We start from the raw sequence: 19,470 nt of genomic DNA on the forward strand, positions 1-19,470 counted from the left end.
ATTTGTTTAATTCCGTTTAATTTCTTCCAGGAATTCACATTGTTGATTATACTTAACACAGAGGTGGCAAAATCACAGCCTTTATCCACATAAATCCCTTAAATTTGCAGTATAATATGATATTGGATATACAAGAAATGAATTGTGTGTTGGGGAACAAGACTGATATACAATTTGCAACATACCCATGAAAAAGTTATAGCCACTGCAGCTTGATGGCAAATTGCTTAGTGAAACATGACTTTGTTAGGAGATTAGATGCAATATTTCTACTTATGCATTATTGAAAGCCTGGCTGCCCTGTTTGTTTAAGCCAATGGGAACAGCAGAGAAACTGGAGTACACAGCATTGATCAATTCTTCATACTTAAAAAAACACTCTCCCTCTCTCTCCCTCTCTCTCTCTTTCCCCGTCTCTCTCTCTCTCTCTCTCTCTCTCTCTAATATGATCAAATTAAATCATCCTGCCCCTGTTTAAATAAAAATTGTGTGACTGTGAATGCATACATTGTCCTCCAACAATAATTGTAGGATCAGAAATGTCAACTGCTGCATCCCATGATGAACTAACTGTCTGACTCCACAGATGTTACCTGCTCGCACTTCTGCAGGTCCACAATCTTGCCATCGCTGCGGATACAGTCCAGGAGACGCAACTGTGAACCCTGACCGCAGATGGCATTTTCACTCAGCTGGCATGTACTCCAGTCTGCAACACACACACACACACACGCGCACAAACATACACACACACACACATTGCAACATAGCTGTACATTACTGCTGACAAATCTGTATCAGACTTGCAGGATCTCTGTTCCAACACAGCAGCATGGTGCACACTGACCTCAACCACATTCAACTAGCTAAACACATGCTTATTTAGGGGATATTTATTTTGTTGACTTCGTAGCTAAACTTGCTTTCTTTCATTTCTATTCATTCCAATACAATAATATTGCAATTACACAACAGCATGCTACAATCAGTCACTGCAGGCTGCCCAGTCTCAGCATGTCTATGTGTGACTCAGACCTGCAGTGCAGATCCTCCTACCTGAGACTCTGTACTGGTAGGTGAAGCAGGTGCTGTTGAGTATGCAGGGTTCTGACTGGACCAGCTCTGGACAGAGCGACTTTGCAGAAGCAGATGGACGGAGGATATGTCTGCTCCTATTTCTTTCTGTCCATTGGTCACATTGCTGCAAAACAATGACAGCAAAATAAAATGTCAATTCACAAGGGCGTAGGTTAAGTTTCCGATATTAGGGGGGTGGGATGAAGCCATTTATAGTCTAGGGTCCTTCACCAGGTCAAAGAAATAGACATCTTCTCTCCTTCATTTATATTTTTAACATACTGTCTAACAAAATGAAGTGTAATCATACTTTGCGTAATCACTCGCTAATCAGTATTTCAAGTAATCACTACTTTAGACTGTAATTACTGCTCTGCCACAACCCTTTTCTTGCAATCAAAAATATATTGTATTGCTATTACTTCACAGTGTCTGCCACTTATATAGGCAATGACAAATAGCAACTATTATAAATTGTGACTTTAGTAGGCCACTGAATCACTGCTGAAATATCCTACTACTACAATAATGTGTGTGTCGCTAGTAAGCTAAATGTTTTGGAGTAAGCGAAGAGACTGTGCATGAGAAACATTTTAAAATGATTCTAGATGACCAGTGTGTTATCAGAGACAGTTAGAATAGTTTATGTGTTTCATAATTTCAGTTATTAAAGACATGGGGAAACACAACAAAGCTTTTCTGATAATACACTGATGGTTCTGTCCTCTCTCTACCCATATGATCTTTTAATATCAAGAAAGCACTACAGGAAATCCCAGACCACCCATAGTTTCCTTAGCAAGTTGTGTATGCTTAATGCAAATTGAATACTAATTATAGAAGATCTCCCTGAGCCTCATTATCCGTTTTTCCCTAACTATACCTGATCACTGTAGACCTCCAATTTTTTTTTACAATATTGTTTTAAAATTAGTCTCTGACCTTGAGACTCGCTGTGATAAACTGCTGTAATTGGACGATACAGATGTGTGATTTTCTCTATAGTCATACCTGGAATCTTCTTCCTCTGTGCCACTGATAGCTTGAAACAATAAACGAAGTGAAATAGCCTCCAAAATGTGTGTTTTCCCTCTGAATATCACACATTATCTCATTATCATGTGAAAATATCTCAAAATTATGCACTGAAGCTGCAGTTAACATTTTTAATGTCAAACTGAGGTGGCTTCTGTGTGATTCTTTTTTAAAACAATGTGTTAACGCAGTGGTGTTAACGGGCTGCGCTTTTAAAGGTAATGCAGATTCACTGACACAAATCTGTACACCCATCATCTTATCTTACACACCAGAGGCCTTAGAACTAGGACACATTGTTTGACACCTATACTGTTACTGTTTATACTGTTGCCTTCAGTGCACTATAAATACAGTATTTTCACGCTGAATGTCTGAATAATCCTGCAAGGTAGGTGCACTAGAGGAAGACTAAATTTACTGTACAGTATCATGTTTTACACTGTGGATTTGATGGCAGATAGAGATGAGTGTGATAATAACTGAGAGAACAGTTAGGAGAACTATAAGAACACATTTTCCAAATATCTACCGAGAAGCAGTGGTAGCATGACAAAAAATAAAAATGATAATAATTCAAGTCACACTACAAAGGAATAGAAATCTGTGAACAGAGGAGAAAAAGATGTGTGAAAATGTGAAATGTGGAGGAGCAAACAATGTGCAAAAATGTGAAATGTGGAGGAAACAGTCAGTCTAGTCTCTGAGGGGAAAAAGAAGGACTCTGCAGATAAAGGTCTTTGCCATTGAGTTTCATTCATCCCCCTGGCTCTGATGCATCAGAACATGCACCTCAATCACAGTCACCACCTAATGAGGGACCTCTGTGTGAGCCTCATGAATCAACAGCAGACTTGGTATCCGTAATGTTTTTACGCCACCTGTCACACAAACACACACATCCATTTGTATGGTACATATAACACTGACTAAAGCTTGACGGCCCCTTTGGCTGTTGTCAGACACTCCAGAGCAAATGTACCTTCATTATTGTAAAATTAATATACCACTCAAAGCTTCTACTTAATAAAAATATACAATTTAGACTAAGAATTTAATTAAGTCCTGTGCATCAAGCATTTTTACAATATAGTGTGAAAATCTCTCTAATATGCATATGTGTGCTACATTACCATCATCAGTGTAAAAACACTAACATTTCATGTTTTTGTTGCACATACTGCCTCACATCCCTAGCTCTTTGTCACACAAAAAAAGACGGACAGAGTTTTGGGATTTTCTGCTAGTGATGTCATCTATTACTGGAACCTTTGGCCTTCAACTTGATAGTGTGATTCTCATCCTAACCATTAAACACTCAGCTAAAATGTGCCTCATGCTGTGCTGGAGAAGACAGTTTATGAATAAGGTTGTTTTTTTAAATGATTATGATATCTGGCTATACACAAATAATGTGCATTTGGAAGCCCACATATACTCCACAGACAAATCATTGTTGTTTGTAAACCAGAATTGAAGTGTGATTACAAATTACATATTAGTCTGCCCAAAATTGCCATTGGACTTCAACTCTTTTATTTTCTGTTCAAAATACAACAAACAGCCCTGAAATATGGATGCTCTCAAATTCTTGACTGTTGAAGAGTACAACATCAACTTTGTGCTGTTAGGATGGGAATAATATCATAAAGGCTTAATTTCAATGGACCTCAGTGTCAATTAATGTTCTACATGTGTGCAAATAAACTTCGCTGTTAGTTGCATCTTATGAGCAATGTAGACTCAAAACTGCAATGCAGTGTTTGTACTTTGGCTTAATGACTGGTCTGGGTTTATTCTTGATATTATGTGATTCGTGTCTGTTTCAAAGAGTCTTGGAGCTAAATACAATCTCCCATAATTGCACTTTTATCGACAATGCTGGCCTCAGCCTAGCTAAAACAAGGCTGTGGGGAAGTTGTGAATGAATGTGGACATGGTAGGGAAACATTGCAATGTCATTAACAACTATGCTTTCCTTCATCACTGTGCTGTTTTTGCAGCCCACAACACAGCTGATCACATATTCCTGCACACACAACACAACATCCTCATTCTAGCTGAGTACAGGAATGGCCCAGGGCTATACAACCACCTCCAATTACAGTGGACCAACATATTTCACATTAAGCATTCCTGTGTCTTAAAACGCTATCCATTTACAGAGTTTTCTGCTGCCTGGACACTAAGATTTTTTGATGTGTGCTTTTTTTCTCCATCTATCATCAGTCTCTCTGTGCATCATGTCTGAGTCAGTCAGAAGCCAAGACAGGTGAAGGTGAGACACACCCATCTGGGAAGAAAATGAAAAAACTGCAGTATTAACAATGATTCAGTGGCTGGGCTTTGTTTTAAGTTCATAGTTTCATGGCATTCTGTAGGTTGTAGTTAGTTAGCTAAAATGATAATAAGCTAAAATGCATAGGCATGGCTTTGATTCATGAATGTGCAGATACTTCATTCATTATGTTTGTGTTTATGTAGATGTCAGGTCATTTCAGGTAGACATTCTTTGCCTGTCTGTACTTGTTCAGAAATATATTAGGTACATGTATAAGGCTTTGAGATTCACTGTGCAGAAGAGTTTCACATTAGAAAGGTGTTTTCACATTCATCAGCTGAAGGAAGCAAGTTTCTCAGTGCTCACCTTAAATCTGAGTATAAGACGGGTACCTATGAGCATACTTGATGACATCACAACTAGTCTGAAGCCAATCGTTGTCCAACATGCAACTCCAGTATCGATTTTTCAACAAGGGAGGAGGACAAGATGTCTTTTCAAGGATTAAGGATTTAACAAGGAAACTGAACATATAAGATGCAAATTATTATTTAGAACAGAGTGAGTTTGTGTATTGACAGGCAGGTGTAAAATCTCACATCTCAACATCATATTTAACATTTTAATATAGCATGAATTCTTCTACTCCTTGAGATATTGTCAAAAACACAACTGATAGAGCTGTAACATTTCATAAACCACAATGAGTTATTATTTAAGCCCTACCTAATGTAGACATTTCTCATTTAGTTGGATGAACAAATTAATTACCAGCAACTCCAATCACTCCTGTGTCAAGGAGTTGACGTGTTCAGGCAGGAATTTAATGTAGAAACAAATCATCCATAAGAGTTTTATATAGCTGTTACAATTTAATTGGCTTCCAAATGAACAATCTTAGCATTATTAACAAATGCATTACATGATGTTCAAACTGAAAAGATTGAAAGAGACTAAACGTCTGTGGAGAAATCCGACTCATAAGTTATCTTTCTATCTCGTTATATTCCAGTCCAATGACCTGCACTGTCTGCCAGTAAACCTGTAATACAGCTGCATGGTCGGTGCACCAGTAGCCTGTGGCTAGAAACGCTGAGGAACATATGCTACACATTTTTAGCCTGAGGGCTAACCTTCAGTGGAGAATCGAGGTACATTAGTAAGCTCAATTTAATTTGCAATACCCCACATACAGGAGTAATGCTCATTGTGATTTCAAACCACACATGCTTAGGGCAGTGGTTCTCAAAGTGGGGTCTGGGGAAACACAAGGGGTCCCAGCAAAAAGGGGAATAATTTATTTGGACTAAAATTCCATCTGTAAGTAACACAATGGAAGAACGTATGAGTATTTTGGTCATGGGTTTCATTCACTTTCTGTAATAAAACATATCAAAGTAAAACATCAAATCAAATGGGGGTCTGTGGACTAATGTGTGTCAGTTTGGGGTCTTTGACATGAAAAAGTTTGAGTTAGTTAGAGAACAGCTGGGTGAAGAGCTCTGTATGATGAATCTTTCTTACTAATTATCATTAACATTTCCCTGATGCATAATTAGAATATGAATGTGTTATCTTTAACCTTTATATTTACAAGAGGTCTGATGAAACAGAGTCCTTATTCCCCATAAACTCACTGCTTTGTCTCCATGTCACAAAAGATCTCTACTTATAGATATCATTGAAGACTGCAGATGTTGATCATTTTAATTGGTAAATGTGGCACGCGTTTCTGGCGCCACTTCACCTTCTTCCAAGATACGTGGAAAAGGAAAAAAGCTGAAAAGGTCAAAACTTCAGCAACACTTGTAGGTGATAAGGGTAAATCTATTAAAATAATAACTGCAAAATCATTATGTTCAAGAAGAATCATAGACCCTTACAAACATAATATATATTGTAAAAGTACTGATATTTGGAATTTGCCTGCTTTTACCTGCAGACAAAAAGCACATTTATTTTTGTATGGTATGAATATGAATTGAATTGGAGGAAATACATTTACACTATATAGCTTATCTGGCACTTTTCCCCTCTACCTCTTCATGTTGTTCACTTATTTGCTGTGGATTTTTTTCATTCTTTCAATGATAACAATAAATCATTCAGCTTATCATAACAGAACCTGTCAAACATAAAAACAAAAAATCAGAAACAAAACAAAACCAAAAAAACAGTCACTCAATTACATATTGCTTCTCACCAGAGGGCAGCTGCTCCATGGTCCCCAGGGTGCCACGACACAATCGTTGGGGCAGGCCAGAACGCAAACCTGAGCAGTGGGTGGCATTTCCTCCTGATCACACAAACTGTCCTCCACACTGCGGGCCTCCCCGCTTGTTGTTCCTTTCTTCACACACCTAAGCAAGAGCAGCAGATGCAGCTGTACAACTTGTCTCTGGGCACTGCTGACTGGATTCTTTTGAGTTTCAAAACACATGTCTAAGTTTCTGTCTTTAAATACAGTAGAAAAGACTTTTTTCTCCTGGGAGATTTTATAGTTCATTAAATTTTAAAGTATAAGCAAAATTTTGTAAAAACATTGTAGCATTGCTTCATTACATCATTAAAGAATGACCTATGTTTTATGGAGGGCAACCACTTCCAGTCTGTGAATGACTATTCATATGTTTACATTCAAGGGCAAAGATGGATGTAGCATGCTTTATTCTGCAATAAAAAGGGACGAGATCAGGGTGGATATTTGGATTTACCACACTGGTGACACAGGAGACCAAAGTTTGTGTTAACTGAAGAGTTTTAGTTGCCTAAATTTGGCTATGCCTTATTGGTGGAGATGAAAGACTGGAAAACACAGGAAAGCACTCACAAACAACCTACTTAGTAGTTAAGCTAGGATAACTAATTGGAGAAGGAAAAAGTTAGTCAACTAGCAAAACTGGGTGACTACTATAGATTTCCACTCAGGTAACAATATACAGAGGCAAGTACTCAGACTAGTGGGTGAGATTGTCACAAAAATAAGAATAGCCAACAGTAAATTTAGGGAAGGCATCGCCTTCTCTCGCTTACATTACTCGCTGCCCCTGGCCCTGTGATAAACCTGGAAATGGGCAGCTTTTTGTAGCAGGCTCCTTTATAAAATGGAGAAAATAATGGGAAGATTTCCTTCTACAATGCAAGCACACTTCTGCTCTTTTTCTGCATCTGTGTGGCTAATTGGTACCAATTATACTGTGGCTGGGTTAATGATAGACTACGTGACTTTTGACACAATAAAACAGTTTGGAATCTACCCTTTCAAATGGTGCATAATCCAATACCAACACCTGATCTTGCAGAAAAGGTCAACTGTTTTTTCTGTGGCTATTTGTACTACCGCTAAAAAGGCACAGCAGAAGATCTAACAACATCCATTAGGAAGCAGTAGTTTGTTTTGACGGTTTGTTTTCCCTTGGCATTGCAAGTGTCAGGACCAGTGTGAGTGCCAGCTACAGGACCAGTGCCAGTCTACTCCTCCCAATGAGTGTTGCAGTGCTTGCCGTCTGCCAAGCCTAACCCGTTCACTGACCTGATCTTGCGGCTTTGGACTCCCTCTCCACAGGCTGGCACGTCATCCACAGTGTTGATAGTACAAATGGACCAGGGCTCGATCCTCCACTCATACTGATTGCATTCACTATGGCACGGCACAGCCTCGTACACCTGTACACATGCATGTGCACACACACGCCCACACATGAACCAACACACACATGCACACAAGGAAAGAGACACACGAGGAATTATAGGGACAAGCAGCAAAGTGTTTAACCTGAAAAAATGGACACGCATATAAATCAGGTTTCACACATACATATTCAATACACCCACACACCCAAGCACACTATATGTGTAGATAAGAATAGTCTCTGCCTACATTTGCAGGGAATGTAGAAGATTAAGGACATTTATTCTTTTCATGGCACACGTATGATGTGTCTCCAAACTATTATTCCCAAAAAAAAGTCTCTCAGGTATAATTTCCTGCCTTAACTGGGGACGTTCATGTCTTTAGTACATGCTGTTTTAGAAGTCTGTGTCAGGCATAATACTTATTGAAGCCTATATTACTCATTTAGACAGCTGGGATGGAACTATGTAACTGGAGTTACCAATACCAGGAGGATGGTCATAATATTTTCTACAATCAGAATATAGGTTTAAAAGCATACTTGAAAGGATTGAACTGCATTCTGAGTAAGGAACAAAGGGAATGTGTTCCTATGGAAAGTAAACCTTTCACCACAGAGAGCCACTAAACTTACAAATGGTCACTTAATAGCTTACCACGGGACAGAGAGAGAGAAACAGTTTTATTCACATTGAAATAAATACTATGCATGATATGGAGAGAACAGCATGGGGTGTGTAAAACGAATGACCATGGCAACAGGCCCTTCAGCTGAGGATGCAACTGGCTGAATGGTGAGTCTATTCACCTCTCCCCACTCCACCAGTGACTCTGGCATGTCTGTATAACCAAGGGAACAGCCAGCACAATGCTCCTGTAAACACATGTTTACTCTCAATCTATGTAACAGTCTGCCACAGTAAAAGGTATACTCTAGAGGACAATTTGTGAAAAAAGCTATGACAAGCTGTAATAGGTATCTGTATGTGTGTGTGTGTGTGTGTGTGTGTGTGTCTGTGTGACTGTGCAGAGTAGAGAGAGGGAATGAGTGTTGAGTATTCCCTCCCCTACGGGCCACACAGATGCCTATTACACACCCTCATCATCTCCCATCTGTCCCTGCAGATGCCCCTGCTGGGTAAACTGGCAAATACTCTGCTCCCACTTTCCCTGCTACTTCCGCAGAAGCACAGCTCCAGCTTAACAGCTAATTTTTATCACCAGAAAAATGAGTTTCTAGTCACTGTCCACAGTACACACACGACTTATTAAGCACTATCACCATCTGTTTAGTGAAAGATCATGTTGACCTAGCACTCATCAAATGGGTTACAGTGTCACAGCACATGAAGTGTCAAATATAAATCATTTGTTGGAAGGTTAAAGCTGGCTACAATACAGGATCTGCTCCCAAATACATCTTGGGTCACACACATTTAAAAGGATTTCACATCACAGAGGATAAAATAATAGACTATTATTTGAAATAGGCTGCTTTGGTTACACGCTATATGGGCAGTCTTTATCTTCTGCCCTTTTTTTTCTCTTTTAGACGCTTTTAAAATCAAACATATTTTTTTTAGATAAGCAGTACAAGAATGATAACCTGGCTGACTCTCTTTGTGCGCACTTTCAAAAGCCTTACAGACTATTCACAATATAATGAGGTCCTAACATTCTGAGTCCCTCCAGTTAAAAAAAAGCAGATGAAATAATATCCAGATGCACTTCACATAAATTATTTCCATCCATGTGGCACTCTCTCCAATCAAACTATTGTTCTTTCTCTCGAGCAAAAGACAGCGCAGGGTCATAGGAGTATATGTGACTTGGACAGATCTGGCATGCATTTTGTCTTCATTAGCTAAAGAAGAGTATATGTACAGAATGAACGGCACTGACCTGAGCCTGCGTGGATGTCCATATTAGCAGTGCATGAAAAGCCAGAAGTTGGGTAGGGGAGAGAAGAACAATGATATGATCATTAGTTTAGATTTTGCCTGCAGTGACAAAAATGTATAGTTTTTCTTAAATTTGATTAAAATACTGCATTCTGCTATGTGTTTCACTAATGAAGGTAAAAGATGATTAAGTACTTCATCATCTACATTGATTCTAGCAGCCCTGGATATTTTGCCAAACTGAAAGATTCATAGTGTTGAGAGTTTTTAAGTGCTGCAGTTGGTTGCAACAGCTGTGCAATGGCCGGACCTCCAGCTGAAGGCAACGCTGAGAAATTAATTTGTCTGGAGATGGTGAGAGGGAAGTTGGCATCAATGACCATATGCTCAGAGAGACTGTGTGCTCTGTATCTAAACAAGGTTACAAAAAGTAACTGTTATGTTGTTGATTCAGTTTATTCGCTTTTATTTTTCACAGTAATATAGAACATTCTAATACACTTCCCTGACCTGAGACAGTGCCAACTATTGCTGTAAACAAACTGGAGGTACCTTTGGTCCAAACATTTACTAGACTCACAGTTTCAGCCAAATACTGTAAGCATCGTGCAGTGACAAATGGTCAAAGCAGGTACATGCACCCTTGTGTATTCTAAAAATCCCCCTTGAGGCCAACATTCGCTCATTAATTCATAACTTCACACATCAGTATGGGATTACAAGCTTAGGATCAAGGAAAACTCATCTTCATTTCTGGTTAGGAGGCATAAGTTAGTGATCACTACATCTTAAATTCCAGGTTTATAGGGAAAAAAACGTATTTCCTGTGAAACTCTCAACTTCTCTGTGAGATAACGGTTATGGCTTCCATCCAAATAACACACGCACCTGCAGGGGCTTGAGAACCACATATACACTGACTAATAATACTGCATGTGCCTACACAATGATACATTTGCATACATACACAGGCAGTACACACACTCATACACAAATAAACACATATACAAAAGGACACGAGAAGAGAAGCGCTAAGAAGCTAACCTAAAGAGGTGGAATTTTATTTTTAAACAGAGAGAAAATCAGAATCAGGTTTCTTATCAGGTGGGTTTGCACATACAAGGGATTTGCCTTGGTGTTGTTGTAGTGCATAACAGTCAAAAATACATACGAAATTCATTTAATGCAGTTAATGAAACGCACCATGTCAGATCAAAGATCACACACAAATATAAGATTATGGGGTTTTAGGTGTGATGTCCATGGTAGGTATAGAGTAGGAATGGGAACTGACAAGATTTCATTGATATCAATGCCATTATCGATTTTGCTTATCAATCCAATTCTTTATCAATTCCCTTATTAATTGTGTGGGAAAAAGTTAGTCTACACATGTTTTCAGTGACAATGCAGGGGAGTGCGCCGCTATTGACAGACCTCAACCTCTTGCTTAAAGGTGAGCAGGTGTCCTGGAGGTGTGCAGGGCCTAAGGGGATGGCAGATTGCAGACGATCACCTTTCATCACATCAGATGATACGCTGCAGCCTGCCTTTGTCCTTGGCAGTTGAAGTAGCCTACCAGATGGAGATGGAAGAGGTGAGGATGGACTCAGTGGTGGTGGTGTAGAAGTGCACCATCATAGACTTTGGCAGGTTGAACTTCTTCATCTCCCTCAGGAAGTACATCCTTTGCTGAGCCTTTTTGTTGAGATCACTGATATTCTGCTCTCACTTGATGCCCTGGTTGATGATCCAGGGAGTGAAAGGACTCCAAAGTGTCTTGTAGGGTGATTGGTATAGGTGGGGCTGCGTTTCCTTCTGAAATCCACAATTATCTCCAATGTTTTTAAAGTGTTGAGCTCCAAGTTGTTTTGTCTGCACCAAGTCACCAGATGGTCTATCTGTATCTGCCTCATCTCCACCAGAGAGGAGCAAAATGAGGATAGTGTCATCTGCAAACTTCAGGAGTTTGACAGACTGATGACTTGAGGTGCAACTGTTATGTACAGGAAGAAGAGAAGTGGAGAAATGCATAGCCTTGAGGGGAATTGATGCTGATGGTCTGGGAGTCAGAGACGCGTTTCCCCAGTTCCACGTTCTGCTTGTCAGATTGGAAATCAGTGGAAGAGCTAAAAGCAGAGCTAAAATCCACAAACAGGATCCTGGCATAGGTTTCTGCAGCTTCCAGGTGTTGGACAATGAAGTGGAGGGCCATGTTTACCGCATTGTTGACAGACCTGTTGGCTCTGTCGGCAAATAGCAGGGGGACAATGAGTGGGTCTGTGATGGTTTTAAAGTAGGACTGTACAAGGCACTCCAAAGACGTCATTACCACAGAGGTCAGGGGGATGGGTCTATGAATCGTTAAGTGTTGTGGTCCTTGGTTTTTTTTGGAGATGGGGATGATAGTGGAGGTCCTGAATTAGGCTGGTACGTGGAATGTCTCCAGTGAGGTGTTTTGGTTTGTAGTTGATGAGCTGTCTGTCCTTCCAGACAGACGGAAGCTCTTCTGAGAACTGTTGAACTCTCAGAGTACAGTTGTTTAGATCAAGACTATTTAAATTGGTCCTTGTCCAAAATCGCAGATGATAGAGTCCAGGGGTGTGTTTCGATACCCATACTACCATACTATTTAGTATGCAAGAAAAATATTTAATACGTCCCAATGTCCCCCTCCCCTTTTTTCTGTTTCCTGGCTTCATCAGTTATTTACTCAAATTTTAAATTATTATTACTCTCAAATTGTGTATTGTTTCTTGTTTCGCCTGTTTCTGTTCTTATGGGCTATAAAAGTATTTCTAGTGTATCAATGTGCTTATGCTGTAATTTACTACTAGTTATACTGATGTGATGTGATGCTCAATGTAAATATGACATTGGTTTCTGCTGTGCTTTACCTAATAATAAACATATTAATCAAAACAAAAAAAAAGTCCCAGTACATAGTATGTCAAATACAGTATGCAAAAAGTACCAGGATGTCCTACTACATCAGGTTGCATTCTGCAGTATGCAAACAAGCATGGTTTTCTGGCTATATTGTGACCCACGATCCTCTGTGCAGCAGAAGGTTGAGACAGCAGAAACCAATGACAGCACATTAACAGTGCAATGACTGAAGTCATAATGACAGATGAAGTAGATTGTCCCAATTGTATGTGTATTGAATGCAACAGCACATATTTTATAGGGGCAGCTGCAGAATGTACTAAAAATAAAAATTAGTAGAGAGATTTGGAACGCAGCAGTGGTTTTTTCGCTCCACAAACAGTATCTGGTTGGTGAGCATCCTGCATGTGGGCTTGTGGTGGTACTGTATGTAAACACCGACCAGAATGAATGAAGAATACTCAACAGTGGACTTACAGTTGATGAAAAGAGTTGCCAGAACAGGTGAACAGTGCGGTAGAAACACTCACATCTTTGAATCAGTCAGTGTTATTATAAAAACACCTTTCACTTTGCTGGTTAGCTATGTGTCATGATGTGCTCTGAACAGCTGGAAGCCTGCCAGCTGCAGCGCAAACTCCAGTATCGATCCACACAGCCAAGCTTCCGTGAAGCACAAAACAGAAGATGAAGAAAGGCTCTGTTCCTCCCCACCAGTAGCTGGATCTAGTTTGTTGCACACTGATTGCACGTTAGAGAGAAATATTGCTGGTAATGGAGCGCACAATCCACGTCTACAGAGATGCACAAGCAGACTGGCATGTTTCCCTCTTCTCTGGTGTTTCACTGCATGAACAGAGGTGAGTGCACCTTTGACCAAAATGTCCAGTAATTCCACAGATGGGACGGCACGTTTGGGAAATAAATCCACAGAAATTGTTTCCCCAATGTTTGTGAGCTCTTCTTTGGTGAAAGAACACTGAGTACTGTAGCAAAGCACTGAGTTTACAAACAAAAAAAATGAATGCACACCAACACACCGAAGCAGCCATCTGCAGCATCATCTTGGTCTCATGGGACAGAAAGCCTTAAAGAGGAGCTCTTTCTCTCTCTCCTATAAATCTCTCTGTCACTGTGTGACTATAACTTCAAATAGACTGTGCTATCACTGTCAGCAGGTCCATGGGTGAGTTAGAAAACAATGGCTTGTCTGAAAAACACAGCAGGATCTATTCCCATGTGATCTCTCAAATATAATCATGACATAATAAGTAAGAATGTGCCAACAAATAATGCAACCATTATAGGATGACTGTCTCTCTAGGAAATACATCTATTTTTGCTAGCGAAGATAAGATGACACTGAACAACAGGGAATTGGAATCAATTGCCCCACACTCAACTGACAATACATGTAGTAATGTGATTATTAATGTAGCACATTGTGCAAAAATGAATATGTTTTCTGTACAAACAACCAAATTAACATTCTTTCTGTTCATACTGGCCGTTAAGAGATCCCGTCACAACGCACTTTCAATGTAAGTGATGGGGACAAAATCCACATCCCTCCCTCTGTGTGAAATATACTTAACATTTATTTGAGGATGATATGAGACTCAAGCTGTCCAAATAAGTCAAATCAAGTCAATGTATTTCAAAGTTACTTTCTTTTTAGTGTAGTGATATAATCCTTCTACTGCAGCTGAAAAGAAAAACACTACCTGTTCAGGCACAATACATTTTATTTTCTTTTTCAACCAAAAAGACTAATCATGGAAGATATCCGCTTTATTTGACTAACTCAAACAGCTATTCAGTCAATTCAATTTTATTTATTTATCATCAAAACACTGAAGGCATTATCTTAGGGCACTTTCCACATACTCTTTATTTTACAAGACCAAACATTCCCCCTTGAGCAAGCACTTGGTGACAGCGGCTCCCCTTTAATGGGAAAGAAATCTCAAGCACTAGGTGGGCGGCCATCTGCCTTGACCAGTTGGGTTGAGAGAGAAAGAGGGAGGGTGAGAGGGGAGAAAGAGACATACAAACAAGCACAATAACAACAATAATAAGCAATAAGCTAAAGCCTCATATCATATTTAGATAATTCATAAAATGGGGACTGTGGATTTTGTCCCCCAACACTTAATTTTATGGCAAGCAAAACCTACGGAGAGCTCGGTCCAATTCTCCTGGCAGAAATTCAACAATAACATATATTACTATCTATCTACAGCATAGTTGATTATTGAACAATAATTGCATTAAAATGTGTCCTTGGACAAGACGCATTATTTTCCCATGTTATCAGTGTAAGACAGTGTAACTTCTTTATTGACTATAGAGTTTGTTTACATATCATACGTTCTCTCTCCTGCTGTTTTATAATTATATTACTATTACCAAACACACCAATGAACCAAAGGCCTTGCAAAATGTATGTCGAACATCAACCCGCCACTGTACTGGCTCTACTGCAGGCCAATGCCCTGCTTTTCCATAATTACACAAATGATATGGCCATCAAGTTCTATTTTCTGCTCTGAAATAATCTCCTCTTCTCATTTACTTTGTAATCTATTACCAGGACATAGTTCAACAAGAGAGGATTGCATTAGCGGAGACATTTCAAAAGCACTTAACTCTGCACTGGCTATGAGGAAAGATCTTTTTCACATATACAAAAAATGTCCCTCCTGTCAGAGCAATACCACTCTTTCACAGTTCAAATGAACAACTTCTATTTAAATGACAGCGCTCTGATTAACAATGAGAAATGTAACAAGACAATTCATACTCATTATGGCACCTGCTCGCCACATGCAAGCCCTTTTGTCTTGCATTCTTTTCTACTAACTGGTAGCTCTATCATCTCTCTCTTTGACTAATACTATTTATTTCATCTTGATTACACAATGATGAACCTTACTGGTATAACAGGAAACATGTTAAAACAATCATCTGATACAAGACTGAAATGTAAAGGGAGAGATTTGGAAAATATAATTATATTGTGGACCATCTGGGTTGCTAGAAGGGAGTTGATGCAAAGAAAGTGACGCTCCAAAATGTAATTTCTGGGTTTCAGCTCTTCAGAATACATAGTTTGTCTTTTTCATAATATAAAATGCTAAATTTACTTGTTGAGTGGAGAAAGAAAACTGCACTTGAATACAAAAATGTAAGCTTATATCTTTGAGTTACAGCTGTAGAGTGCATTTTGTCTTAGCCTCTTAAATAGGCAGGCATCCAACACAATAGTACACAATAGTGTATTACTTATTATTCATACTTATTCGAATTACAAGCACAAGACACAAATTACACATAAATTAGACATACATTAATATGGAGATCTAATTTATGGTATATAAAGAGCAAAGCAAACTGACCCATACATCAATGTGTGATGAGTGAACAGTCAAGAGATATCAAGAGATATAATATGAAAGGTATTTACAACCAATATGCCCATATAACGTAGTAGTAACCCCAATTTACTAAGCCAAGAGGAATCTCTCCAAAACAATGCCAACAACATCATGGGAAACACTGATACCTCAAAACCAACCAAGTCCTAATATGAGTATTCCAAATGTACACCAGTTGAAACATGAGTAGCACCAAACCAGCAGGGGCTAAGTCAAGCAGATCTGCCTGGGAGGTAAAAAAACAACAACAAAAGAACAGCCATGTCTTGGCTGCTCTTCTAAACAAGCACACCAGAAAAGCTTCATGATCACCAGCAGCCTCACAGTTTACTTACATGTGCCAAGTAGCACCCAGCTGAACCAGTCAAACATCCAATCAAGACATGAAAGCACCAAATGATTATTGATGATGATTATTTCCTCAATAAATCTATCCTGAAGTGGCATGATGAGGCAGTTGGCATGAAAGCTTGCTAATGGCAATTGAAGTGCATCAGTAACTAGATGGAGAAAATAGAAGTAGACAGTGTCAATAGATTGTAAGAGGTGCATTGCATATGCACTGCTAATATTTGCACACAGTATGTCAGGTGTGAGCATCACTTGAGTTGTCAGCCTGAAGCTTTATCAATGATTACTAAACATCAATGTTGAAACCTCCAAACCCATGTGATTTGTAAATGAAAGGGGGTTAAATATCAAGCACTAATAATTATATTCCTTCAAAGGGGACATATTATGCACATTTACAGATCTATATTTTTAATTTGGTGTTCAAACAGAATATCTTTACATGATTTGCAGCTCAAAAAAATGTCCTCATTTAATTTAAATACTGACTCTTTACACAACCCTCTGAGTGAAACAGGCAGTCTTAGCTTCTGGCACTTTAAACCCCTCCTCCTAGGGAGCCCAATCTCTTCTGATTGGCCAATCCCTTAGGAGGTAACAAACCATGAAACAAACTGAAAAATGACAACTTCTCAGGTACATCTGTGCTGGAATCTGAGCCAAAATATTAGAGTGGACAATGCAAACAACACATAGAAAAGTCTTAGCAATAACCTTAACAAAACAAGGCTATGTAACAGATGGACGATTATGCGTGATGAGTTGACACAGGCTCATCATGAAGGTAAAGGAAACCGTTGCAAATGAAGCATTCAGGATTAAAGACAATTTAAGCTTGTGCTTTTGACGTGCAGGCAGCATTCCTACTCAAGTTAACTTCAAGTTTTGGAACTTTGACAATGTTTACCATACATAGATATCTGACATCGTAACATTATCTAAACAACAGAAAATCACAAAACACATAATATGCCCCTTTTAAAATTAATGTTATCTGACAATACAATACTCAGCTATAGAGTTTAGAACAAGGAATAGAATTTACCCAAACTACTAATTAGAAATACATTTACAAGAGAGGCTGCATCAAGGCACAAACAGCCACATCGCTAATTAAAAGGGTCTTTATTTTCAAATCAAAGCATATTCTCTCTGTATATGTGGCATTCACAACACAAAAGCCATCAATGGAACAGAGAAAATCAAGGCATAAAATCTCAAACAACAAACCTTGTGTAATTTCCTCTTTGACCTGCGCTTGCAACAGGCACATCAACACACCAAATGCACAAATGGAATAATTAGTGGGGTTTTTTGTATTCTGCAAATTGGAGGCTGTGATTCTACAGAAATTAGGGTTTAACAGTCACAGCAGGAGGTGATATTCTAAGGACAGACATACAGTATATGTAGTGGAACAGTGGTGAATTGCTTCACACAAAACCAATTAATAAAATAGACAGTATGGTGTGTGAAAATGATTAATTTATCAATACAACACAATGCTACACGATTATTAAAAAAACAACTTGTATGGAAGTTCCACCTGCTGGGATAAAGAAAATCTAGAAAAAAAACAACACTAAATACACAAAAGCACAAAAATGGAACAACAAACTCAATATTAACAGTGTGGAAACTTGAAATTTCTGTTGCATAATACTGGAGTTAACTTTAACAAAAGTGACAAGCAGATAATGCTAGTTGTATTTTCTCAGTGTCCAATGCCTACTTTTCATCCACACAAACCAAAAAGCACCTGTCTTATACACGCATAGACCTCTCTCACACACATACACCTCTCATCACACACACAAAACATATGGCAGCGTTGGAGGTGGTCAGGAAGAATGTTTCTCCGTAGGATGGTGGTGGGGGGGGGGGGGGGGGGGCACAGTGGATAGTGGAGCCCTAAGGCATTAATAAAATGAAAAATAACTATCTGACTGGCACAGAGGCTGGCAGACAGTCAAGACATTACTGTTCTATTTTATGGGCATTGTGCATACACCACTTGATATCTCAGCATTTGGCGGAAAACACTCGTGGGAGTTATGATGAAATTCAAATGTCTCCTGTAATTATAGATCCAATTTGTGTGTTTCTCGGGAAGCCTTGCTTTGACAGCTGGGAGCTCTCTGTAGAAGTATCTTCGGGTATCTTATATTCAGACACGGGCTACAAATGTAGCTGTGGTATAAGATCAATGTCTTAAGATCTACCACTTTATCAGTATTTGGATATTAACAGGCATTTTATTGTTCTGAGTGTTAATTTTAAAAGTAGTGATATATAATTTAGAGTAAAAAGTAGAAAGTCACTTTTATAAAAAGTGAAAAAAAATCAATGAAGTGAAGTGAAGATCCATCACATATACTCACTTTGAATGCAATGATCTAAGGAATCATACTGAATATGTCAGGAGGAAAATTAATTTTTTGGTACATTATTTTAATATACATTATTGAAAACATTTCTATAATTAGTGACATTCAATTGAAAGTAATTTCTTGATTATCGTCCAACTTCAACACTTGATGCATGAAATAATCATCTCAATATACACATTCGCTCAATCCCATTTCGCCAACACTGAAAATCTTACAGACTTCCTCATCCTCAGCACAGTTACAGTTTACTTTACACCCAAACTCCTACACAGTCTGTTCAACATTGTGGCCATTTTTGCTCATTATTTTCATGGTGACACACACACACACACACACACACACACACACACACACACACACACACACACACACACACACACACACACACACACACACACACACACACACACACACACACACACACACACAATCTCTCTCTCCCTATCTTTTTTGCTCACTCAACCATGTGATGAGA

At 38.9% G+C, this 19,470-nt stretch overlaps 1 protein-coding gene across 1 annotated transcript in view; it reads right to left on the bottom strand.

The window, feature by feature from the left end:
• The window catches only part of thsd7ba (thrombospondin, type I, domain containing 7Ba), a 142,426-nt gene that overhangs the window by 14,861 nt on the left and 108,095 nt on the right, over window positions 1–19,470 (bottom strand). Inside the window, exons 15-19 of the mRNA XM_053328594.1 lie at window positions 9,930–9,935; window positions 7,926–8,059; window positions 6,597–6,753; window positions 1,057–1,201; window positions 594–709 (exon numbers count right to left, since the gene is read on the bottom strand). Coding sequence (XP_053184569.1) covers window positions 594–709; window positions 1,057–1,201; window positions 6,597–6,753; window positions 7,926–8,059; window positions 9,930–9,935 — 558 coding nt within the window. The remainder of the gene's footprint in view (window positions 1–593; window positions 710–1,056; window positions 1,202–6,596; window positions 6,754–7,925; window positions 8,060–9,929; window positions 9,936–19,470) is intronic.

This window comes from Scomber japonicus, chromosome 11 (genome assembly GCF_027409825.1).
Source record: "Scomber japonicus isolate fScoJap1 chromosome 11, fScoJap1.pri, whole genome shotgun sequence".
NCBI lineage: Eukaryota > Metazoa > Chordata > Actinopteri > Scombriformes > Scombridae > Scomber > Scomber japonicus.